At 42.8% G+C, this 27,883-nt stretch overlaps 1 protein-coding gene across 1 annotated transcript in view; it reads right to left on the reverse strand.

The window, feature by feature from the left end:
• Positions 1-27,883, reverse strand: part of LTV1 (LTV1 ribosome biogenesis factor) — a 113,338-nt gene that overhangs the window by 54,098 nt on the left and 31,357 nt on the right. Inside the window, exon 4 of the mRNA XM_080272919.1 lies at positions 19,941-20,049. Within this exon, the coding sequence (XP_080129045.1) occupies positions 19,941-20,049 (109 nt within the window). The remainder of the gene's footprint in view (positions 1-19,940; positions 20,050-27,883) is intronic.

Below are 27,883 nucleotides of genomic sequence, written 5' to 3' on the forward strand. Positions count from 1 at the left end.
CGGCCATGGCCTTCCTAAGGGAATCAGGGCTGTTCAGCCAGACTGCCTAGGGAACAACAACAACAACAACTTAACCAACTGCACTGTTAAACCAGGGTATGCCTGCACAGTATATCAATACCACAGACAACACAAACAATTTTTTTTTTTAAATCATGTAAAGTGAATGTTTACAGCAATTTATTTACCCTAAAAATACACTGTACTGGTCTGATTTGTACTCCACAGTCCAGATCTCCAATGATACAGTACCTTCCCACATTGTCTCAACTTGGCAAGGTATGAGACTGCAGCAACTTCCCCCTGATGTCTCATAACCTACAGACAACACATTCACATACTCAACTGATATATTTTAACAAACTGCTGTAAACATTATTGGTTTTGGGGGTCTGCAGAGAAGGAATGCAGTGCCAGGAGACGTGACACTGGCACAGGTGAGGAGTGCTGTGAAGTGGCTGAAAAATGGGAAAGCAGCTGGGGTTGATGAGGTGCATGCAGAGATGATTAAACGTAGAGGACAGAGTGTAATGAAGTGCTTGTTGGAGATATGTATGAAGGCATGGATGAGTGAAACTGTGCCAGCAGAGAGAAGAAAGGCTGTGATTGTACCCCTGTACAAAAATAAAGGTGACCGAAGTGAATGCAACAATTATTGTGGCATAAGTCTATTGAGTTTGGTAGGGAAGGTATATATATGGCAGAATTATTATAGAGAAAGTAAGAGAGATATCAGAAGTCTTAGTGAGTGATGAACGGGGTGGCTTTAGGAGTGGCAGAGGATATGTGGATCAAATATCTGCAGTGAGACAGATAGCAGAGAAGACTTTGAGAAGGACCATAAGGTGTTTATGGCATTCATGGATCTGGAAAAAGCATACGACAAAGTGGACAGAGAAGGATTGTGGAAACTTCTGCACATCTATGGTGTACATGGCAAGCTGTTAGGTGCCATCAAGAGTTTTTAGGATGGTAAGCATGTGTAAGGGTTAATGGGCATCTAAGTGAAGTGTTCACGATCTGTGTGGGAGTGTGACAAGGTTGTGTGATGTCCCCATGGTTGTTCAATATACATACGGATGGGGCGATGAAAGAAGTAAAAACACAAGTAATGGAGAGGGGGATGGCGTTGGTAATGAATGGTGATGGATGGAATATCTCAAATTTGTTGTATGCTGATGAAGCAGTACGCTTGCAAATACCGGACAAGAACTTGGTAGGCTAGTGCAGAGTTTTGCTGATGTCTGTGAGCGTCATGCCTTGAGAGTAAATGTAGAAAAGAGTAAAGTGATGGTTAATGAGAGAGATGGTGACTCCCAGTGCAATGTTGCGGTGAATGAAGAGAGACTAGAATTGGTGAGAGAGTTCAAATACCTGGATACAGTAATAGAAAAGAGAGGAAAATGTGCAAAAGAAGTTGAAAGTAGAGTGACACAAAAGAAAAGTAGCTGGTGCAATGAAGGCCTTGATAAGAAACAGAGGCTTGAGTGTTGCAGCTGCACAAGGCTTACATGAAGGAGTGTTAGTGCCAACTTTAACATATGAATGTGAGACTATGGTGTGGCATGAAAATGAAAAGTCAAGAGTAAGAGCAGTGGAGATGAGATGGCTGAGGAATGTATGTGGAGTGCAGAGGGTGGATAGGATGTGAAATGGTGTGATTCATGAAAGATGTGAAGTGAGGAAGTTGGTGGACACCAGAATCTAGGAGAGTGTACTGAGATGTTATGGTCATGTGGAGAGAATGGATAACAACAGAGTGGTGAAAAAGGTAAATCTGAGCGAATTTGAAGGAGGGAGGAGGTGAGGTAGGCCAAGGAGAAGGTGGAGAGATATGGTGGATGAGTGTGTGAGGAAGAGAGGTTTGGAAGTTGGAGAGGCTAGGGAACTGACAAGAGATCGAGCTGGCTAGATGAATGTTGTGAGGAGAAGTGCATGATCTGGGATTTGGTACCCCTTTTTAACATGGCAGCATCCGGATTGACTCTGTCGGATACGTTTCTGTGAAGCTACAAAACGTGGTGAATGTTTTTGGCGTATCTGATAAAGCCACGATTCCAGGGGCCTGAATGATGAGTGAATGGATGCATGGCCCATTGGATTGGGCAAATTTGGGTTGTCTGGACATATCTACTCCTCACCCTCCCCTAGAATGGGAAAGGAGGTCCAGATGATGATGATGATGATGATGATGATGATGATGATGATGACACACCAAATGAAATACAGTATAACGCAAAACTTTTCTGCTCGCCTGACTGGTGTAGTACAAACAGGCTCTCGAACACTACATCTTCCTCATCGCTAATTATGTGCTCTCACTAACCTCTAAATACCTCCACAATAATATAAAAATGTAGCACTTGTATATAAACACTAAACAAAATGCAAATAACAATCTTTTACAACTGAAGTTCAATACAGCAAGGCTGTTTGGAAACAGGATGTACAGCTATCTCTACTCATTTCTCTCAATATCACTTCCTCACTGTCAGCTATGTCTGCCTTGCAACATTAACAAAGCATACTCAACTGTTCAGTATTTACTAAAAACAGTCATTCATCTCAAAACATATCAAGTATACTGAAAACATCCACTGTTAAACCTTAGTAACACTGCTGACTCTCAGTTGCTACAGTACATGCATGTGCACATGCACATGGTGCAAGCACAGCACACACACACACACACACACACACACACACACACACACACACACACACACACACACACACAATCATGATGGGGGATTTTAACTGTAAAGAGGTGAACTGGCAGGAATGGGATTTGGGAAGCAATGAAGATTTCCGGGGCACTGTATTGTTAAATATTGCAATGAATAATGTTATGACCCAATGGGTCAATGAAGAGACTAGATTCAGAGAAGACGACATGCCAGCAAGATTGGATTTACTACTAACTAAAGAACCTGATGTAGTTGAAAATTTAGAACAGTATCAGTGTCCTATAGGAAAAAGTAATCATGTGGTCACTGAGTTCCAGATGATAAAAGGGAACATGGTGCCAGGAGATGAGCTTTATAGGCAGGGAAGATACAACTATAGGAAAGCAAACTTTACAGGACTGAGGAAATTTTTCGAAAATGCGGATTGAAGAAAATACAGAGAAACAAGAGAGACGCAGGGGAAGTGGGATATCTTTCTAGACCTCTATAATTCGGGAGGGGAGAAACATGTTCCATGAGTAGTAAGTGGGAAAGAAAACAAGGAGGAGGATTGGTTTAACAAATGGTGCATGATAGTAAAAAAAGAGAGGGACATGGCATGGAACAAATGGAGAAAGAGAGGCAAAAATAAATCAAAGGAAGAATATAAAAGAACTAGAAATGAATATACAAGAATACGCAGAGAGGAAGTATAAATTTTGGCGCCTGGTGGTTTTGTGCATAATTATTGCGCCCCAATCGGATTGAGCCAGTAAAGGTTTATATCCAAGGCGTGGTTGGGGTTGACTGCTCATGTAACCATTCAGGGATGAGTGAGGCTGAACACTCTCATCTTAAATGTCGAGATCAACTGCTAAGCCCCGGGCTCCTACGCTCCTCATGGGGCAATGTAGGATTGGATGATGGATGGATAACTGACAAACGTATGGAAGAACCCAACTTGTTTTATAGATTTGTTAATGGCAAACTGAAACAAAGGGAAGGAATCTCCCAACTGAAAGTAGAAGGAGAGGTCTACAAAGATGCGGCAATGCAAGCAGAAATAATCTACAAATGTTTCCAATCGGTTTTCACTAAAGAAAGGGATTTTGCAGAGGGGGAGGGTGTGACTAGAAATGTAGTGATAAATGACATAAAAGTGGAAATGCAGGAAGTGTAAAATTACTGAAAACTCAAGATGTAAGGAAAGCCCCAGGATCAGATGGAATCTCTACCTGGGTACTGAAAGAATGCATAGTACAACTGGCAGATAAGATTCACAATTTAATTGTGTGTTCTCTGGAAGAAGGGAAACTGTCCTGGGAATGGAAGAGGGCCAATGTGGTACCAATTTATAAGGAAACAAGGAAGAACCCCTGAATTATCGACCAGTGTCCCTGACCAGTGTGGCTGCAAAATTGTGGGAGAGAATTTTGAAAGACAGATGGATAAAATACCTGGAGGAGATGAACATATTGGCTGAGAGCCAGTTTGGATTTAGAAGTGGAAGGTCATGTGTTTCCAACTTGGGCTTTCACTCTAGAATGAATGACGTGCTGAGACAGCTGGGTAGATTGTGTGTATCTAGATTTAGAGACAGCCTCTGATGAGGTACCCCACAAGCGACTAATGTGGAAATTGGAACACATAGGAGGACTGAAGGGAAACGTCCTGGAGTGGATGAGAGACTTCTTGAGAGACAGACAAATAAGGACAGTAATAAAGGACAAGATGTCTGGATGGAGGGAAGAAACAAGTGGAGTCCCACAGGGCTCGGTGTTAGCGCCAGTAATGTTCCTGATTTACATGATATGGCAGATGGAATGAACAGTTATGCAAGTCTGTTTGCTGATGATGCAAAGATCTTCAGGACAGTAGAAGTCGAGGAAGACTGTAAAATGCTGCAAGAAGACCTAAATAGGATCCAAAATTGGAGCCAGATATGGGAAATGAAATTTAATGCAAAAAATGTAAAATATTGGAAATGGGTAAGAGTACCAAGAGGCCATCACTGAATTACATGATGGGTAATGAACCAGTAAAAAAAAGTGAGAAAAGAGAAAGATTTGGGAAAGCTGGTCCAGGATAGTTTGTCACCGGAAAAACACATTAACATGATAGTTAAGAGAGACGTACAATCTCTTGACTAACATAGAAATGGCATTCCATTACTAGGATGAGGAAATGATGAAAAAATTGATAGTGGCCATGATCTGCCCCAGGATGGAATATGCGGCAGTAGTGTGGTCTCCACACAAGAAGAAAGATATAAATAAGATCGAGAGAATACAAAGAACAGCAACCAAGATGGTCCCCAGCCTGGCAGATCTGTCTTATGAAGAGTGGTTGGAAATGCTGGACCTGCCTTCCCTAGAAGAAGGGAGAGAGAGGAGTGACATGATTGCAGTGTTCAGGGGCATGATGGGACTAGATAAAATTGATAAAAATTATCTGTTTGTATGGGATGGGAGAGTAACAAGAGGACAGGGAATGAAACTGAAAAAGCCAAGTTGTTTGAAGGATATCAAGAAATATAGCTTTCCATATAGATGCACAGACCTGTGGAACAGCCTGGACAAAGAGATCGTCCAGTCTAAAAACCTAAACGAGTTCAAAAAATCTGACAATGAGAAAAAGAGATGGGACCCGACAAGCATAACTCAATTCCTGTATATCACAATTAAGTAAATACAACTAGGTAAATACACACACACACACACACACACACATGCTCCCCCCCCCCTCAAACACATGGGAGTTGTTTACGAGGATCCAGGCACACAGGCTGAAGTGATGAACAAATGTTTTCAAACCATTTTTACAAGAGTGAGTGAGTTTAGTGAAAATAACGATAGACCTAAGGACATAGTGATGGACGTGATATATAAGAAATAATTAAATTAATGGAAAAACAAGATGTTAGGAAGGCACCAGACTGTCTAACTGGATAATAAAAGAGTGTAAAAAGGAACTAGCAGGAAGGATACATGACACCATTATGAGCCCACTGGCAAAACATGAAGTTCCTCAGGATTGGAAAAGAGCAAATGTGGACCCCATATACAGTACAAGGGAGGAAACAAAGAGAAGCCACTGATTTATAGGCCAGTATCACTAACCAGTGTTGCTGCAAAAATTTGTGAGATCATACAAAGAGATCAATGGATCAAATACCTGGAAAGAACTACTACAATAACAGATCGTCAATTTGGCTTCTGAAAAGGAAGATCATGTACTACAAACCTACTAAGCTTTTACTCAAGAGTGACAGACGGTATGCAAGAGAGGAACGGATGGACTGACTGTGTCTTTTTGAAGCTAAAGAAAGTGTTTGGCAAGGCACCACACAGGAGAGTTCTGGAAACTTGAACACAAAGGAAGTCTAAAAGGAGCTTTACTTAAGTGGATGAAAGATTATCTGGAGGATTGGGAGATGAGAACAGTCGCAAAAGACCAGCAGTCGGAGTGGTGTAATCAGTGGTGTTCCTCAAGGGTCAGTTTTGGCACCAGTCATGTTCCAGGTTTATGTAAATGGTATGGTGGAAGGAAGAGACAGTTATGTAAGTCTATTTGCAGATGACGCTAAGCTATTAAGGAATGTGAAAAAAGAGGAAGACTGTAAACAGTTGCTAATGGACCTTGGCAGGATATCTGACTGCAGTCAAAGGTGGGAAATGCAGTTTAATGCAATGAAATGTAAAGTAATGGAATTAGGAAAGACTACAAAGAGACAAACAGGAAAAAACACAATGAAGAATGAATGGATTAGTAAAATCAAAGATGAGAAAAACTTAGGGGTACTGTTTTCAGACAACATTACACCGGAAAATCACATAATCAAGATCACCAGAGATACATACAGTAAGTCCTCGTATTTGGACGCATTTTACTTCGACGCCTCGTTTTTCACGCAAGAAAAAAGTTTCAGAGTTGTCTCACAATTCGCGAATTTCCCCACAATTCGATGCTCCCAGCCAGCAGCCGACGACACATACTGATGCTCATTTGTTGGCGGCCATCTTGTGACCACCCTGTCCACCATAACCGACGTGGCAACCACTTTCAATGCATACACCAGGACTATGCCTGAGGCTACCAACATCCTATCGACCTTGAGTGATCTGAAGTTTCAAGTGATGGCCATCTACAACAGAGACATAAAGGAACAGACAAGCCTAGATCACACGATATTTTCATGAGACAGAATGTGGCTGCTATTCTTCAAGACTTGGACGTGCCAGCAGGGGTGGATGAAGGAGGAGAAGTGGACAAAGAGGAAGTGGAGGTGCTGGAGCCTGAGTTCAACTTCGGGGGCTTCAGCATAGGTGATGGGACTTCCCCAGAGAGGCCCATGTCACCTAGTAACTAGTCCATCTACCCTCAACACACCTTCACCTGCCACTCAAGCCAGTCTTCACTTTATTTCAGGTAAGGATTTTTGGTGTTGCAGCTCTTGATAACAGCTTTAATGTCTTTTCAGGTACATGTTTATTGTGTTATGCTGTTTTAGCACTAGTAAACACTCTTCATTTAAGTAGGTTGGGCTTGTTTGGTGTTATTGTACTCTCTGTTAGAGTAGGTACCGTCCAACCGGAACGCTCCTCTATTTTTTCCATTGATTCTTAACTTCACAAATTGACGTTTCGCATTTCGCGCTGTTTTGGCAGAACATCCACGCCGTGAAAAACAAGGATTTACTGTATAATCTTTTGAGAAGAATAAGAGTTGTTTACATGTTTGAATGAAGAGATGAGGAAAAAGTTGATTGTCTCAATGATTCGCCCACGGCTGGAATATGCAGCAGTGGTATGGTCACTTGTAGTAGGTGGTGGCAACCATCATCCACACACTTGATGTAGTGCTGCCTATTTCAGTGTTCAAGGAATACAAGATGGATATTTGTGCTCTTACAGAAACGAGGTTGCTTGGAGTTGATAAAATGAATTTGGAAGATGGTATTACTATGTTGGTTTCTGGTAGGAGTGATGGAAATCATTACCAAGGAGTAGGCTTACTGCTGAGTAGAGATGCTTGCAAGGCACTATGTGAGTTTGAACCAATTAATGAGCGCTTGCTTTATGCTCGCTTAAAATCTGACCATGGTAATATCAGTATGGTTGTAGGGTACGCTCCGACAAATGAGGCTGCTGATGAAATGAAGGATGACTTTTATGAGAAGCTGCAGGATGTAGTGAATAGAGTGGCAAGACATGATGTGTTAGTTTGCATTGGTGATTTTAATGCGATTGTTGGCAGTAGTAGGGATGGCTTTGAAGATTGTATGGGTAAGGAGGGTGTTGGTGTAAGGAACGAAAATGGGGTGCGACTTGGAAGCTTTTGTTTGGCAAATGACCTTATCATTGGTGGAACTATCTTTGAGCATAGAAAAATACATAAGACTACTTGGATTTCACCATGTGGTAAATATTGTAACCAGATTGACCACATTGCAATTAGCAGAAGGCATAGAAGTTATTTGCAAGATGTTTGCGTAAGGAGGGGGGCAGATATAGGTAGTGATCATCAACTTGTTGTGTCAAAGATTAAACTAAAACTTAAGAGAAACATTAATGGTAATTGTACAGGAGGTAATAATTATGATTTTGATGAGCTGAGAAGTGATGAGAGCATGAGGGAAAAGTTTCGGTGCGAATGTAGAAACAGGTTTCTAGTCCTGCAGACTTTGATGGAATCTGAAGACAATGATATTAATCAAATGTGGAGAGAGGTAAAAGAGGTTTTGCATGAGAGTGCTAAGGTTACTATTAAGAAAAAGGGAAAAGCGAGAAGGAAAAAGTGGATGTCAGATGAAACATGGAATGTAATTCAGAAAAGGAAAGAGGCTAAGTTAAGAAGTGAAGAACAACATGTTGATGGCCAGGTAGTTGAAGTACTTAGAGCAAAGTACTGGAGTTTACATTCTGAAGTAAAAAGACTCGTTAGACATGATAAGAGGAGACTATATGATGAAAAGGTGACAGAGACAGAAATTAAATTAAGTAAAAATGACGGTCAGAGCACAAGAGTAGCGTATCAGGCCATAAAGGAGTTAACTGGGACTGAAAGGAGAAGGAAGGAAATACCTGTACGAGATAGAAATGGTAATTTGATGACTAAAGATTTGGATATAAAAGGAAGATGGAAAGAGCACTTTGAATCTGTTCTAAATAGACCAATCCCAGCTGAAGAGGACATTTTGCCAGCCGAGAGAGATTTGCAGATAGAAACAGGGGATATAACTTTGGAAGAGGTAGCAAAATCTATAAAGGAGTTAAAGAATTTTAAGGCTTCAGGTGAGGATGGAATATTCCCTGAAATGCTTAAGGTGGAAAATGACGAGTTGATGAATGCGCTTTTGAAACTTTTTAATGTGGCTTGGGATAATGGTGGAATTCCAGAAGAGTGGAAAAATGGAGTGATTATAAAAATACCAAAAAAGGGAGATTTAAGTGTGTGTGGCAATTGGAGGGGGATAACTTTGACACCTGTAGTTGCAAAAGTCTTTTTCAAAATCTTGTTGAACAGAATAGAGCCAGTAATTGATAAAATTTTAAGAGAAGAACAAGTGGGATTTAGAAAGGGTCGAGGTTGTAATGATCAGATTTTTATTGTAAGGCATCTAATGCAACAAGCTAATGAGATGAAAATGCCACTTAACATGTGTTTTGTGGATTTTGAAAAGGCGTTTGATAGTGTTTCACGTGGAGCTATGTTGAAAATTATGAGATTCTATGGTATACCAGAAAAGTTTGTAAATATTATTAGAAGCCTGCATGAAGGTACTTTTTGTAAGGTAATGGTGGGTGGTGCTTTGAGTGATCCATTTCAAGTTAGGTCAGGAGTGATTCAAGGAGGAGTTCTTTTGCCATTGTTGTTTGTTTTGGTTATGGATTATGTTATGAAAAAGGTTGTAAGGAGAACAGGTGCAGGAATTAACTGGACAGAAAATAAGAAGCTGATGGATTTGGATTATGCTGATGATATTGTACTGATTTGCGGAAGTATTTACAAGATGCAGAGGGTGCTCGATTGTCTGGTGGAGGAAGGAGAAAAAGTGGGATTGGTAATAAATTGTGGAAAGACTGAAATTATTAATATGAACGTGGAGAACCAAATCGATTGTGTAATTGGGAATAATGTGGTGAAGAATGTAGAAAACTTTAAATATCTGAGAACGATTGTATCATCTAATGGATCATTAAACAATGAAATTGAGGAGAGGATTAGACAGGCTTGGCGAGCTGTTGGAATGTTGGAATCTGTTTTGAATAATAATATGCTTTCGGTACATACTAAAGTGAAAATTTACAAGTCCATGGTTAGACCAATTTTAATTTACGGGCATGAGTCATGGTACAGTACAATTGCAACAGATCAGAAATTATTAGGATTTGAGAATAAAATACTGAGAAGGATTCTTGGGGTAAAGTGGCAAGACAAAGTTACAAATGAAAGAGTAAGGGATATTACGAGAGTGGAACCAGTTAATGAATATGTGAGACTGTCTCGCTGGAAGTGGCTGGGGCACATATACAGAAAAGAAGGTTGTTTAATACAGGATGTGCCAGAGTGGATTGCTAGAGGAAGAAGAGGTAGAGGTAGGCCGAGGGAAACCTGGTTGAGGACAATGAAAAAAGAAGCAGGAGAGGAGTGTTGGTGGGACCTGAAGGAGATGGCAAGAGACAAATATTGGTGGAGAGAGTTCATTGAGGCCCTATGCATCCCATGGGGTGCCACAGGAAATGATTGATTGATTGATTGATTGATTGTCCTCCTCTCTTCCCATTTCTCCCAACTTTCCTGTCACTTCTTATTGCTTCTCTTTCCTTTACAGGTGGCATTACATTGAGTGACAAGCCAAATGGTTTCCTGTAAGGCAAGAGACCATTTACAATGCTGGGTGGTAACCATATTACCAAACCATACGTGCTCCCTACAAGTGGGTTGGTGGAGGGTTAGTGTCCCTCCCCGTAAAACAAATAACTCAAAGTTAAATGGCCACCCCTTACAGGATTATGGCATCTGGCAATAGGCAAATAGATAGATAGATAGGTATGGTCACCACATAAAATGAAGGATATAAGAAGGATTGAAAGAATACAAAGAGCAGCAACGGAGATGGTACCTGGCTTGAAAGAATTACCATACGAAGAAAGACTGTTACGACTAAATCTCCTAACCTTACAAAAAAAAAAAGAATAAGGTGAGAACTGATTAATGTGTACACAGTATCCAAGGGAATGGAGAAGCATGATAGGAAGCACTTGTTTTTGTGGAATGAAAGAGAAACGAGGGGTCACGGTAGGTTGAGAAGGACCACGTGCAAGAGACATTATTGAAGCACAGAATAACCTGGATAAAGAGGTGATAAATGCCAAGGATATTCACGATTTCAAAACCAAGCTGGACTTTAGTAGTTATGGAGATGGGACAGTATGTGCACAGCTCCTTTCCTGTAAATCACAACTAGGTAAACTAGATGTACACACACACACAATCTCTCTCTCTCTCTCTCTCTCTCTCTCTCTCTCTTCTCTCTCTCCCCCTCCCTCCCTCCCTCACACACACACACACACACACACACACACACACACACACACTCACACACCGCTCGCTGGCTCAGTGGTACCAGTCTCGCCTGCCATCTGATAGACGAGAGTTCTCACCTCACTTGGGTTGCAGAAAGATTCACTGATGAAGCGGGTGGTTACTGTCTCCCTCGAGCAAGGGGTTGGGCATGTGCGTGTAAGGGTCACAAGCCTTGCCCTTGGATTGGACTAAATGAGCTCTCAGCTCTCTTCCGTGAGGGTAAAAGCTGACAATCACACCCCCATCACGTGATCCTGACCAACCTGGTGAACTACCCAATGAATTACACACACACACACACACACACACACACACACACACACACACAGCATGCAACACTTTTTCAACATACAGTGAGCTACCACTGTACGGTAAGTGACAGCTCTATGAAAAGGGCAAGACAAATGCAGCCCAATTCACAAATTTCAGAGCATAATTTTCAACTGGAAATGCCAAGATGAATATCAGATAGAAAGCTAGATAAATAAAATTAAAGTACAGATGGACAGGTACTGAAACAGACTGAAATTCATTCTAAACCACGCAACTCCCCTACACACAATCCTTCTCATTGAATGTCATCAAAATCTTGTCACTCCCTCAAACACAGTCTACCAGTTTCAGAAGACAAATTAGGTGAGCGAAGGAAAGCCTTCCTCTTTCTTATCCTGTTTTATTCTAACAGTTTAGCCAAAGCTGCCAAGGATGGGTTATTTGGCCTACTGCAATTATTCTCTTTAGGTGGGGGTGCTCACCATCCACTCACTCACTGTAGTGCTGCTCTCGGGTGTCTGCCCTGTCCTCTCCTCCATCCTTCTTTCTTTCCATCTTCTTCTATCTTTCTTTCCTTCATTCTTTCCTCGTCCTTCTGCCTACGGGTGACTTTACACTCCCTCTTCTGTCTTTCATTCCTTCATTCTTTCCTCTTCCTTCTGCCTGTGGGTGACTCTACACTAAGTGACAAGCCAAATGGTTTCCTGTACACCAGGAAACCATTAACACTCAACCCTCGGCTATCATTCCCAATTGGTCCCACTATGGCTGCGCTATAGCAGAAACCGTGATAGCCGAATTGAAGAACTTATGGTAATAATTCTAACTGGTGCCATGACATCAATATTTACCCCTAAGATACCTTTTTTGTACCACATATTAATATATAATAGTCTAAAAATGAGCATGTTTTATGATGTGATCATGATTCTTATAAATACCCCTCACAACTGATTCACTGATGTTATGTTTCTTCCCCACACTTCGTTTGGTCTCGCCATTCTTTATAAGTTTCACATTTCCAGTTTATCTGCATAACTTAGGTTCTTCCTCTTCTTTATTTCCCTGCCAGGTGCCACAGCATTATGTTGGGTGATGGAAGGGGGATGGGGAGGGGGTACGTTGGCGATGGTCATATAAAAAGGGTTATTGTTCTCGCTATCACTGTTCATGGTCTGAGGGCGCACACTTGAATGGTTTGGCGGACAGGAGACTTGGTCAGGCGGCCAATCAGTGCTCGGCTGGAGCTGACGTCACATGACCAATCAAGAAGTGAAGCTTTTGTTGGCTGGGCGGAGCACTGGAGCCTGGCCTATTTGAAATTTTAGAACATTTGCGGTGCATGATAGCAGGCATTTAGTGCATGATAAAGGTATTCGGGTAGTTTTTTATATAGGCGTGATAGCGAGATACTCTATAGCGGAAACCGTAATAGGTGTGGGTTGAGTGTACTACGCTAGGTGGTAACTATATAACCAAATTTTGGCGTCTGGTGGTTTAGTGGGTAATTATTGTGCTCCAATCGGATGGAGAAGGTGAAGGTTTACATCCAAAGGGTGGTTGGGGTTTATTGCTCACGTAATGCCACTCAGGGATGAGTGAGGTTGGTCACTCTCATCTTAAATGTCAGGACCAACTGCCTAGCCCCGGGCTCCTACGCTCCTCATGGGGCAACGTAGGATTGGATGATGGATGGATTACTAATGTTCATTTGCTCATTTATAAACGCTCCAACATGCATTTTTGCATCCGCCTTGGTCACCTAAAGGCGGCTCTCCATGCTGTTCAGTCTCTGGCAGCCTCCCTATTCAGTTTCTTATTCCTGAGGTCACACTCAATGATTTCTCAGGTGTTTTTCAGTCTGACTCTCACAACCCAACCCCCAACATTCACACTTCTCATTTTCTGCACCCAAATGTCATCCCTCATCCTCTCCACATGACCAAATCATCTTGATCTACCTCTCCTCAACACAACACCAATACACTCCAGTCCCATCCTTGTCTCCCTCCCCCCATGCCTCACATTCAAGGATGCACTGCACATCCATTGAATCATTGTCATTTCTGTATGTTTCAGCCTGCAAATATCCTCTTCCTTTATTGCCCAGCTCTCACTACGGTACAGTATTACGCTCCTAACACATGCCACATACAAAAGATCCATTAGCACAGAGGGAGAGCCCTCTCAATGTAATGAGATGTAACAGCTCCCTGAACTTAATCCAACCACTTCTCACTCTAGCCATAGAGCTAGCTCCAGAACCACTTCCAGCACACAACATGTCTCCTTAAAAAAAAAATCTTCCATACACTTAAGACTCTCACCACCAAGGTCAGTCCTATCTTGTCTGATAATCTCCACCTGCTCTCCCCGACACACTGCACACAAGAAATCAGCATTATCTGACAGACTGTCTCTAATACTGCAACACATTCTGTGCACCCACTAATCACAAACACAGCACATGATGGAATAATTTCCCATGCCCTTGTGGCAAACTGCACATGGGCATTCTCCCTCTTCTTTGACAGTACCACCACCAAACCTAGATACCATCACCTTTTATCTGCATTAACTCTCAAGCCCTTGTTCCCCATACCATCTCTCCATTTCCTAAACATTTTTAATGAGCACAGGCAAAACTTTTCAAATTGGGGGCATTTGATTCAGTCCACATGAACCCCATCAGTACAAGAGGTTTCTTGAACTGAATAAAACTGTTAGCAAGCAAGAATAAATTACCTTATAAGATACATTACTAGGTTGAAAGGATATGATATGCTGTTTATCATTGTACCCCTACCTAGTTTTCTCCCACTCCTCCCTCCATAATTACACCCACACCACACTCACACCCACACATGCTTTGGGCTGCATTCACATTCGCTGATTGTGACTACTTTGTTAGGGCAGCAGTGAAGCAGAGGATGAAAAAGATCGATCACTCTGATCGTTTTCTCTGCGTTGAATATAAAAGAAAAAATGGCGGATGCTGCAATGCATGCCCATCAGGCACTGCTAATTTCAAATACTGTATTAATTATGCTACTCAGTAAATTTTATCCCATTTTCATTATACAGTACTGCAAGTGACTGAGCCCTGAGTGGCCTAGACATTGTCACTGCTAAAGTACTTTAGTCATGGCTGAAAAATAGAGTGTAGCTGTAATTTCAGGCAGTACTGTTTAACATTAAAACTGTTTTTCCTGTTTTTCGCTGCTGGTAATATAAAACTGTTTCCTTCTTTGACACTTGCTGTATGTCTCGAAAGAAACAAAATATCAGTATGAGAAGCCAGCCTAACAAGACACTGAATTTCCAAATGCAACAGGTGTGTTGTATTGACTCAACAGTCTTGCTAGCCAACATCTCTCTAATGTGATTGCCTTACTAGTTAGTGATTGGATAGCAAGCAAAATGAAATTAGCAGAAAATTAGCAGGCAGTTCAAAACAGACCATGTTAGCCTGCTAGTGTGTATGCTTGACACTAAACTGTGTATGCTTGACACTGAACTGTTAAATTACTAAACCGCTAAACCCCTACACCGTCACGTGGCTAGTTGTATTGTACAGGGTGTCCCAAAAAAGGGTTAACTTCTTTTTTATGAATTACTTATGATGTATTTCACTAAGCTTTTTTTTTTTTTTTCCCCAGGTTGTGTTCTAGACATGTGGGAGTTTCTTTCCTGAAAGTTTCATCATCCTAGCTCAACCATGACACTCTCAGTCAAGCAGTGAACAAAAACTGTGAAATTTTACAGAGACTAAATCATTAGCACAGACTGAGAGAGAATACCGGAAACACTTTGGTGTTGACAATACCGGAAACACTTTGGTGTTGACAATACCGGAAACACTTTGGTGTTGAGATGCCCCATCTATACCAGCAATCAAGAAAACTCTCCAGAAATTTGAAAGCCATGGAACCTGCCAGAACAGACACAAATTCTGGAAGTAAGAAATCTGCTCGTACTGAAGCTAACATTGAGACGGTCCATGAGTCGGCATCGCGAATTTTGAAAAAATCACTTTGGAGGCGTTCACGAGAACTTGGTATGTCAAAATCTTCTGTCCAAAAAATTTTGTGACAGGACCTCAAGTCATACCAATATAAAATTCAAATAAAGCAGACTCTGACTGATAATGCTAAGCCCCTGTGTATCCAGATGTGTGAATGGTTTAACCAAATGTTGGAAGAGGACAAAGAATGGATTAAAAACGTTTGGTTCTCAGATGAGGCACATTTTCATTTGGATGGCATAGTGAACAGCTAGAACTGTTGCTTTGGGAGGACAGAGCCTGCTGATCTTGTAGCCAAAGGGGCCACTCCACAGCAAGAAGTGCATTGCTTGGTGTGCACTAAGCACTAAAGGGATTGTTGGACCCTTCTGGCTCGAGGATGACGACAAGAATGCGGTAATGGTTAATCCGGCGAACTATCGCTACATCATAGGGAAATTTTGTGCTTGCCTTCGTCGTCGTTGCTTGACTTGAACATGCAGTGGTTCCAGCAGGATGAGGTGACACCCTACAGAGCAAATGACTAATAGAAATCTTCCATCTGAGAAGTTTAGGGACAGGATCACTTCCCTGAAACCCTCTCACACCCGGGCTCCGCATTAGCCTGATCTCAACCCATTGGACTTCTTTTTGCAGGGTTATGCTAAAGACAATGTGTACCAGAACAACCCTGGCTCAATCCCTGAGCTCAAGAATGAGATCGAGGTGTTCATGAGAACCATTACTGCTGACACATGCAAGGCAGTAGTCCAGATCTTTGCTGTGAGAATTAGGGAATGCCTTGTCTGCCGAGGTGCTCATACTGAGCATGTAATTCATGCTGTGCAGTGCTCACGATAATCATGATATTGATATAATTCTAATCGTAAATAAAATCCTAATGTGTTGTTTATTTGCAGTCAAAAATTTCACAGCTCTATTTTTTATATCTTTTGTGCTATAGAAAAGTAAAAAATAAACCTTTCTAGGGGGACACCCTGTAATTTTTGTGTTCTTGAACTTGGGTGTTTCTAAAATCTGCTGAGTATATACACAAGTAAGTGTAATTTTTTTTACAATACAGTGCGAGTGGCTATGGGACATAGTGATGGACTTTCTACTTCTGTTGACTCTAGACAGCTGCAAATTCACATCCAGGAGAGTCACAACAACTGACGACATGCTAGGTTGAGGCTCCATCGTTGAAGGTGTGGTGTGATGCTGAGGTGGTGGTAGAGCAGAAGTGGACTGGGAGGGGGTCAGAGGCCTGAAAAAGGAGTTGATCTTAGACTGGCAATGGAAGCAACGACTCAGGCATCAGATGACACTCTCCAGCACAGAACGTAGATCCTCCACAAGGCAAAGAGGCACCATCTCTCTGCCACATTCCGGGTGTTCAGCATTCTCAAGCACCTGCTAGAAATGTGCCCGGAATGTGCTCAGGCAGGGGATGGCTGGATTACTGCACTTCTCTGGGCTGTCCTCGTCATCCTCGTCACTCTCTTCTGGCCGGGCAGCAGCAAAGGAAGTGGCAATCTTGAGGTCCGACATAACCTGACAGCCAGGATTGCCCCCATTGTCATCTAACCACTCATGCACATCATCGACATCCACAGCCTCGGCTGCCTTACGAAAGACAAGTGTGGAAGAGGTCCATGTTGAATCTTACAAAGTCATGTTTGCTCTCGGGTCCCTGAAGGAGATAAGACCAACCACTTTTGAGAGTTTTCACGGAGACTTCCTTCCATGCACATGCCCAGTTGTACACTGCAGACTTAAGGTTGTAGTGCCGCAGGTTTTCCAGTGTCCTCTGCCCTCATGTGTCCAGCTCCCAACTCTGCTCATCCTTGTCCTCAAGAAAAACCATCACCTCGTCAAGGAACCTCCGTCAGTATGGCCTCTTCATGGCCACAATCACACCCTGGTCCACTGACTGAATCAAAGCAGTGGTATTAGGTGACAAAATCATGCACCTAATGCGACCGGCATCTGCAACCAATCCTTTCTTGGAGGGATGCATAGGAGTATTGTCCAGAAGAGAAGCCTCTATCTGGTCACAAGGGATTTCAAGTTCCTACATTTGATATCGGATGACCTCCTTAACGAAATGCCTGTGGAACCAATCTGTGAAGATCTTGCAGGTAAACCAGGTCTTCACAGAATGGTACCACACAACAGGAGGGACATCCATTAACTCATGAAGGCAACGTGGCTGTTCTGCACACCCAACAATAATGGGTTTCAGCTGGTGCGACCCGTTAGCATTAGCACAACACAAAACATATACCTATTGCTTAGACAACTTGTGGCCAGGTACATGCTTCTTTTTCTCATCTACCACAGTGCTCGCGGGCAATGAGCGGTAGAAGAGGCCAGTTGCGTCAGCATTATAGACTTGACCGAGCAAGGCCCTCCTTCTCAATGAAGCCAAACAAATTCTGCCAAAGTTCCTCCACTCCCTCCTCACTTGCATCCAAAGCTTCACCATGGGTCTTACGATTGGTAAGGCCATGTCGAAGCTTGAACCTGAACAACCAACCTTCGGATGCCATGAAGTTGGGGATGCTGTGAAGGTGGACAAACTTCTCAGCAGCAGCCTTCAACTTAGTGCCTCTCACTAGCGCACCTGCAGCCCGTTGTTGCCAGTACCAGATCAATGTCAAATAGTCAACTTCGGCATGCCGGTGCAAACTCATAGACTTCCGTTTCGTACTGCGTCTGTTCTTCTGGCCAAAGTCTGCCGTGAACTGGGTGAGTTTGTCATAGACTTTTCCAATGTCGTGTAGGGTTGAGCAGGCCAGGTCGTCCTCCTTAACCCGTGGATTGTGAGCCACAGCTTATGCATGGCGCTACGCAAAGACGGAGAGAGAGAGATTTTTTTTTTCCCACAAGATGATGCCCTGGACGTTTATCTTCAAGTTTAAACAAAACTATTTTTTTTTTTTTTTTTTGCACACCACGGGGTAGGATTAAAAAAAGAAAAAAAAAAAAGGTAACTGCACAATCTATGGGTTAAGGATGCAGGAAGTGGACAATCCCACTTTAATCTTACTCACCATCTCCCGCTTTGTCTCCAGAGTCAACACTACCCTCTTCCTTTTCCCTAGTGGAGGGGCCATCATCACACACCCTAGAAGATGCATGCAAGGAACAGCAAGGCCTGAAGCAGGTAAGGAACCACCACAAAAGCCACCACATGTGCCGCCATGACAACTGTTCAGGAAGAGCTGCTCACAACAAAAGTGAAGCGCGGCAAATGAGAGGGGTCTCTGACTGACGTAGAGTAAACATACCAGCCCAACATGGCAGTGCACTAGGCTATTCTCGCCATCCGGGCGGCACACAGACACAAGCATTTCGTCCAGATAGTGGGAAAAAAAGTATGAATGATGGTTTGGAACAGACAGATTACAGCACCTGGGTAATGGATGGTCCGGATAATCAAGAGATTACTCTAAATCACCTGTCTTTACACTCTATAAAATACCTGTCAAGATGATCATCTGTATCAGAGTTTCTTCTGAATGAAGCCAAGTTAACCTGTCTTGTCTCACCTCCAGGACATATGGGGATATTGCAAGGTACTTCTGAGACAAAAAAAAAAGGTCCACCTTATACGTCACTACATATGGTACCTCTCAGACAGAGTCACTCTAACTACTGTAAAGACAGGTATCAAACTATTGTCATGTACTCCTTCATAAGAAATTCATAATCACCTCAATCCCTTGTCAGATCATTTGCCTCAACAACCTCTATGCCTCTCTTCCTAACACACACAACCTCATCCACCAACTTCCTGGCCTATATGGATTGGGAGAGTTAAGAAAAAAAAAAAAAAAAAAAATCCTTCATCCCATTAACAGGTAAGATATGATAAAAATTCTTGGATAGCCGGGAAACACAAAATGTTCGTTTTGTTTCGTTTATTAAGGCTCCAACTTGCTTGCATGTCAGCCTTGGTCACCTAATGGCAGTTCTCCATGCTCCTTGATCTCTGGTGGCCTCCCAGTCCAGTCTCTTATCCCTGAAGTCACACTCAATGACATCGTCACAGGTCTTTTTCGGTCTACCTCTCGCAACCCTGCCCCCACCACTGACACTTCTCACTTTCTACACCCAATTGCCATCCTTCATCCTCTCCACATGGCCAAACCATCTCAATCAACCTCTACTAAAAACAATACCAATACACTTCATTCCAATCCTACCTCTTAACTCTTCCACTACAAACATAGCCCTCCCAGGCCTCTCATTCAAGGACACACTGCACATCCACCTAATCATTGTCATTTTTGTATGTCTGAGTGTGTGAATATAACATTATATATCCGACAAAAAATGGGTACAATAACTAGCACTATACTACAGATCAATAAATCTCTCTCTTGCTCTCTCTCTCTACTAACCTGAGATTGGTGCAGCTTTGTTGAGAAGTCCAATGGGTTCCTCTACATATGATTCAAAAGCAGAGGAAGGCAGGAGTAGTTTCTTGCCTCGCAATTCTTTCTTCCCTGCCTGTTGTACATGAAACAATGGTGTTAAATACTTAATCTTCAACATCATCATCATCATCATTCAGACCTCCTTTCCCAACTAGGGCAAGGTGAGGAGTAGAACGTCCACACAGCCTAAGTCTGCCCAATCCAATGGACCTCTGGAATCCTGGCTCTATCTGATATTTTTTTTTTTTTTTTTTTTTTTATGCGAGGAAGAAGGAACCAAAGGCCATGAGCCCGCAGTAACAGTTCCCTCCAAGAGAAAAACAAAATACAATAGAGAGCCAAATTCAAGATCCGATCATTTTGAGATGCCTGGACACACTACGTTTGAAAGACTGGAGATCATAGGCAGCAGGAAGTACAGACGGAGGGAGACAGTTCCAGAGTTGACCTGTTCCATAAATGAAAGACTGGGAGTAACGGTTAACTCTTGCATTAGAGAGTTGGACAGAAAAGGGATGAGAGTTTGCTGCCAGACGGGTGCTATGCGCCCGTCGTAGAGGTGGAGGAATGCAAGCAGACAGTTCAGAGGAGCAGTGACCATTAAAGTAGCGATAGAAAAGAGATAAAGATGCAACAGTGCGGCGAAGAGACAGAGGTTGAAGGGAGTCAGTAAGAGGAGGAGAGTTAATGAGGCGAAAAGCCTTTGACTCCACCCTATTGAGAAGAGCTGTATGTGGGGAGCCTCCCCACACATGAGAGTTGTACTCCACACTGGGGCGGATAAAACCCCTGTATAGAGTCAACAATTGTGCAGGGGTAAAGAAAGAGCGGAGTCGGCTTAGCACACCCAATCTCTTGGAAGCAGATTTTACAAGAGATGTAATATGAATTTTCCAAGATAAGTCCCGAGTAAATGAAACCCCAAGCATGTTCAAGGATGATGCAGGATTAAGCTGAATATTATTAAACATTAGTGGGTATACCTGTGGAAGATTTTGTCGGGTTGATAGGTGTAAGAACTGAGTCTTAGATGCATTAAAGACAACCATATTATTTTTACCCCAGTCAGAGATATGAGCCAAGTCAGACATTAGGTGTGCCATAGCCTCATCCCTTGTTTCTTGAAGTAACTGTTGAGATGGGCGTTGCGGGAACCGAATGGAAAGGTGAAGGGTGGAGTCATCAGCGTATGAGTGGATAGGGTTAGATGTACAGCTTAGAAGATCATTGATGAATAAAAGGAAGAGAGTTGGTGATAGGACAGAGCCCTGAGGAACACCACTGTTGATAGATCTAGGAGAAGAACAATGGCCGTCTACAACAGCGGCTATAGAACGACCAGAAAGGAAGCTAGCGATGAAGGCACGGATAGAAGGATAGAAACCGTAGGAGGGCAGTTTGGAAATTAAAGATTTATGCCAGACTCGATCGAAAGCCTTTGAGATGTCAAGTGCAATGGCAAAGCTTTCGCCAAAGTCCCGAAAGGAGGAGGACCAGGAGTCTGAAAGGTAGGTGAGAAGATCGCCAGTGGAGCGTCCCTGACGGAACCCATACTGACGATCGGAAAGAAGGTTGTGATAGGAAAGATGCCTTAAAATTTTTCTATTAAGAATTGACTCGAAAACTTTTGAAATACAGGACGTTAAAGCAATTGGACGATAGTTAGAGGGTTGGGAGTGGTCACCCTTTTTTGGGACTGGCTGAATGAGAGCAAACTTCCAGCAAGAAGGAAAGGTACAAGTTGACAGACAAAGGCGAAATAGTTTGCCTAGGCAGGGTGTAAGCACAGAAGCACAGTTCTTGAGAACAACAGGAGGGACCCCATCAGGCCCATATGCCTTGTTAGTATTAAGGCCAGTGATGGCAGAAAATACATCAACTGAAGAAATTTTAATGTCAGCCATGAGGAAGTCAGAGGGGGGAAGTGATGGAGGAACAGCTCCGGAATCGTCTAAGGTGGAATTGGAGGAGAAAGTCTGTACGAAGAGATCTGCTTTATCAGTAGAAGAAATAGCTACAGAACCATCAGAGTAGAAAAGAGGAGGGAAGGATGATGAGGTAAAGTTGTTAGAAAGATTTTTGGCAAGGTGCCAGAAGGAGCGGGAAGAATTCGAGTTGGAGAGTTGAGAGCATTTAGTATGGATGAAATTATTTTTTGTAGAGCGAAGAACAGACTTAGCACGATTCCGGGCAGAAACGTAAAGATTATGTGATTCAGGGGTGGGTTGGCTCCGGTACCTTTTGTAGGCCTTCTCCTTGTTGCGGACAGCATTAGAACAAGCGTGATTAAACCAAGGCTTTCTTGCGTTAGTCAAAGGATATGAGAAAGGAATGTATGCTTCCATGCCCGAGAGAATAACCTCCGTAATGCGCAAGGCACACTCAGATGGCTCACGGCCATGGAAGCAATAATCATTCCAGGGAAAATCAAAGAAGTACTGCCTGAGGGCCTCCCAGTCTGCGGCTCCAAAATGCCACAGACGACGTTTCCCTGGAGGGTCCACAGGCCGTACCGGAGTGATAGGACAGGTTAAGGTAATAAGGTTGTGATCGGAGGAGCCCAACGGAGAGAAAAGATTAACAGAGTAAGCAGAAGGATTAGTTGTGAGGAAGAGGTCAAGTATGTTGGAGCTCTCTCCAAGGCGGTCAGGGATACGGGTAGGGTGCTGTACAAGCTGCTCTAGGTCATTAAGGATAGAAAAGATGTAGGCTTGTTCACCAGGTGGATCCGTGAAAGGAGAGGAGAGCCAAAGGTGGTGGTGAACATTGAAATCTCCAAGAATGGAGATTTCAGAGAAAGGAGAAATGGACAGAATGTGTTCCATCGTAGAAGTAAGATAGTCGAAGAATTTTTGATAGTCAGTAGAATTAGGGGATAAGTAAACAGCACAGATATATTTAGTCAGAGAATGACAGGAAAGCCGAAGCCAGAGTGTGGAGAATTCAGAAGAATCAAGTTCAGGAACACGAGAGCAAGATAAGTCGTTGCGTATGTATACACAACAGCCACCTTTGGCTTTGAAATGAGTATAGAGAAAGTAGGAGGATACAGAAAAGGGTTTGCTGTCAGTTGCCTCAGACAGCTGAGTCTCCGTTAGAAAAAGAAGGTGAGGTTTAGAGGAGGAGAGGTGGTGCTCAACAGAGCGAAAGTTAGAGGAAAGGCCGCGAATGTTGCAGAAATGAAGAAGAAGAGAGTCAGATAGTGGTTCCAGGCACCTCGAGTCGTCACCGGGAGAGGGGCAGATGGCGGGGGCATTTATGGTCCCCCCCCCTGGGGACTCCGAGGCTGGGTGAATTGACACCATTTTTGGTGAATTTTGAATAGGAAGTGTAGTGTGTACTGTGCATGTAGTTTGGTGAAGATAGTTAGAGAAATTTGTACTGGAGAGCATGCTGGCCTACTCTCTGTGTAACTGAGACACTGAAAAAGTTCAGCAAAGGGGGATGGTCAGGAGCTAGTCCTGAGGGCTGATGAAACGGGAGCTCCAGCACTCCCTGTCATCAGCTTTCCATCCACCTCGGGAGTACTGCCCTGCTCGACTGGTGCTACAGTCTACTCCACATTCTGTAGCTTCACATAAACGTATCCAATAGAGTCAATCTGGATGCTGTCACGTTAAAAGGGGTGCCAAATCTCCGATCATGCACTTCTTCTCACAACATTCATCCAGCCAGCTCGATCTCTTGTCAGTCGCCTAGCCTCACTGACTTCCATACCTCTCTTCCTCACACACTCGTCCACCATATCTCTCCACCTTCTCCTTGGCCTATCTTGCCTCCTTTCTCTTTTGAATTTGCTCAGATGTACCTTTTTCACCACTATATTGTTATTCATTCTCTCCACATGACCATACCATCTCAGTACACTCTCTTCGATTCTGGTGTCCACAGACTTCCTCATTCCACATCTTTCACAAATCACATTATTTCATATCCTATCCACTCTCTGTACTCCACACACAGTAATACCTCGATATACGATACCCTTAAATGCGATACCCCGGCTTAACGATGGGGGCAGAAATACCACTGTACCCCGCCTAACGATGGCCAAACCCCGGTTTAAATTTTTTTTTTTTTTTTTTTTTTTTTTTTTTTTTTTTTTTTTTACAGATTTTGATGATACAGACAAGTCCCAGTTAACGAGAAATCACATAACGAGAATTCGCTAATACAAGGCCTTGGAATTTGCACCACCACCTGTTTAACGAGCAGGTAATAATCCATGCTTATGAGAATCGCGACGAGGGTTGTGGCGCAGCTGTTCACCGTGTTTACTTCGGTGGTTAGGAAGCGAGTCGCATGCTAGCTCTGCGAGCCTCTTCCTGCCTTATCTTCATAAACATTCTTCCAGCCAAGCTTGCCCAGTCAAGGTCAGTCTTGAAGCGTGCTTTTTTTCTGTGCCCAGGATTACTGTATCACCAAGTCTTCTAAGCATTCCACTGTGGAAGAGTTGGGCCTTCGATTCTCCCACCACTCCACCCTCTCAGGCCTCGGAGAGAGGAAACGAGCCAGCCAAGCAGTGGTGGAGCACAGCTGGCATACATCACAGAAGACACTCGAACCGAAGCAAGACATCCAACTAAGTGCTGAATATGTTTTTCTTCCATTTTCTAATGTTGTAGGTGTACTACCCTCTTGTATTAATCCCTTATTCCAGCTTAATATTATCAGAAAGTCAGTTTTGGTGGTCTGGGGGGAGGTTGCTTAGATGCCTTGCTCCCTACCCCTATTTTTCCCATAAATTCTTCACTTCGTTTAACGAGAACTCAGCTAACTAGCAAAATCCTTGCTCCCAATTAACTTGTAAGATCGGGACCTGCCTGTATCTTAGACTAAAATTATGTGTTTAGGTTGATTTATAAACTGTTTTTAGACTTACCTGTAGATTAATGTGTTTTAGCCATAGATGAGGTGAACATTGTCATTTTGGGGTACAGTTTACTAAGCTTGATTTTTTCCAGACTTATATTTGACAATTTTCTTATTTTATTTGTTGGTTTTAGTGAGTTATTTATGGGTGTTAGGCTTAGGTTAACTTCCTTGACAGCTGTTAGGCCATTTAGGTTGGCTTTAAACTTGTTTTGGGGGCTCATTTGGGTAGGTTTTGGGCTTGGTTTGGGGGGGAACCCAGGCTGATAAACACTCCACATTACATGTTAAAAGTATCCAGATTTACGATATCCCACCTAACAATGGGGTTATACCTAACCAATTACATCATTAAACAGGGGTATGCCTGTACATTCCTCAGAAGTCTCATCTCCACTCCTCTTACTTTTGACTTTTCATTTTCATGCCACACTACAGTATCACATCCATATATTAAAGTTGGCACTAACACTCCTTCACATAAGCCCTGCACAGCTGCAACACTGAAGCCTCTGTTTCTTAGAAAGGCCTCCATAGCACCAGCTACTTTCCTTCGTTGTATCACTCTACTTTCCAGTTCTTTTGCACATTTTCCTATCGAACTGGGAAAAGTTGTCAATACCATCTCAGCACTTTTGCGGCACCTCGGTTCGGGTTACCTTTCCTAGAAGGGTAGTCAAGTCATACCCCACCTGCTCGTGGTGACCTCACAGACACCCTGTTTTTTTCCATTTCTGTTCGTTGTGTTTTTGTCGGTTTTCTTTTTTTCTCCTAAATTAGGGTGACACAAACGATTTGTTTGTGGCCACCCCAAACGGGATTGAGGCGTCTGGCAATAGATAGATAGATAGATAGATAGACAAACAGGGGTGGCGCTACCCAGGTTTATCCCAGGTAGTATTGTATATACTTTTTCCTGCTGTTGTTGTCATTTTGTTTTGTTTTTTGTTCTCCTTTACCATGGGCAAACAACACCAGTGCCCTCGCTGCAGTAGGTCTGCAGCAAAAAGTGCACAAGCACTGAAGTGCGCCTACTGCAGTGAGTGGGTTCATATAGCTTGTGAAAATTTGGACGCAGGCGACTATCCATTTATGAAGAAGAGCCACCAGCTGGGCTTTCGCTGGCTGTGTAGCCAGTGTGCTGCACCAGCAGACGAGGTCTTGCTGGTGGAGGAAGTAGTACCAAGAAGGAGTTTGAAGATAAAGTTATTTGGCCAATCTTTCAGGCAATTAGAGACATTTCAAATAGACTGAAGGCACTAGAGACCAAGGTCACATCACCCATGGCAGTCACGCAAGATCAGGCCAAGTCATTTGCGGATGCTGTTCGCGGGTCTCTCATGGGGGAAGGGAAGGATCTGCCTGGGGGCGTGATTGAGATCAGTGCTCATGGCCAGAAAAAAGACATTCATGGTCAGCATGTACTGACTGTGAAACCAAAGAGTGGTGCTGATGCCCTGACAAATCAGATGGGACCAGAAGACATCAGAGGTGTACTTAACTCGGTACTGGTTGACAGCTGTCTTAAGATGAAGGCTGGTGGGTTGATAATGAAGTTTCCGTCAGCTGAGGCAAAAGGTGAGGCGACTGGGGTGCTGAGTGATCAGTTTGGCTCTGAGGGCACTTTTTGCATATCAAAACCAGACAAAATGTTGCCTAAAATGAACGTGACAGGCCTTTCCTCTTCCTTGAGTGACTCTGACATCATCCCAAACATTCTGAGAAAAAACAATAAAGTTAAGATGCTCGTTGATCGAGGTTGTACCCTCAACCTTCTCTTCACATGAACAAGGAATGACACCAAAACTGCTGTCTTTATGTCGCCAGAGGTGAGATCCTCCATTGTAGAATAGGGCAATTACATCTATGTGGATCTTACAAGATGCCACGCTTTCAACAGATTCTGGGTTACACAGTATCGTCACTGTCAAGGCTTTGGTCATACATCTGAGAGATGTTCTAGGAAAAATGATGAACCTAAATGTGTCTTCTGTGCTGAAGCCCATAAATCTAAGGATTGTAGTAACAGAAAATCTCCCAAATGCATCAACTGCTCTTCTTCAAGACTTCAAGATGCTAATTCAAATTCACAGTCGGTTGCCCATTTTGCATCAAGTAGAGACTGTCCAACTATAATATCTTTTAGGAATAGATTGATTGAAAACACCAATTCTGACCATTCAAAAAACTTACTACATCCTTCTTGAACCAGTGAAGGGTGGATCTTTTAAATGTTCATTCTATCCGTAACAAGACAGACTATAATAATGAAACTCCAAATCAGCACAAGATTGACATTTTGTGCTTAACTGAAACCTGGTTGTATGAGTCTGATATCAATATTATTTGTAATGCTTTGCCTACGACACATTCTATTATTAGTATTCCCAGGCCAGCTGCTGACTATCTGGGAGAAGGCATAGCACTCATCTACTCGGCAGCACTTGCAAACGTTTCTCTCACTGACTCAGACCTGTCCCCATCTTCATTTGAATTTATGGAAGTATTAATAAATTTCCATCAGAATACCATTAGAATTGCAACTGTCTATCGACCAGGTCATCCGGGCACAGATTGAGGTTTTATGGAGGAGTTTGGGCAGTTTCTTGATGGGTTTTCTCTTAAATCTGGAGGACTTCTTGTTTGTGGTGATTTCAATTATTGGGTTGACTGTCCAGAGTCAAAACCATTTTCTTCAGAATTCCTTGAGCTGATCACCCAAAACAATTTTTTCAATCATTTGAGTAATCCAACTCATGTCTAAGGACATGTCCTTGACTTGATCTTGTCCCCTGTCAGTTCCAGGATCAGACGTGGAGGTTGAATCATTTGACCCCCTCATCTCTGAGCATGCTCTGATCGCCCTTAGTTTTGATGTCCTGAAATCTCCTTCATGTAAAAAGGTCAACGGGTTCATAAATTACAGGAATGTTGACCGCCATCTGATGTGTCTTGAAACTGATCAGCATTTAAACTACATTGATTCTTCAAATCTTTCTTCTGATGAATTGGTTGATATTTACAACAACAAGCTT

Source organism: Coenobita brevimanus, chromosome 52 (assembly GCF_032717465.1).
Source record: "Coenobita brevimanus isolate Jiangsu-jjx chromosome 52, ASM3271746v2, whole genome shotgun sequence".
In the NCBI taxonomy this organism is placed as follows: Eukaryota; Metazoa; Arthropoda; class Malacostraca; order Decapoda; family Coenobitidae; genus Coenobita; species Coenobita brevimanus.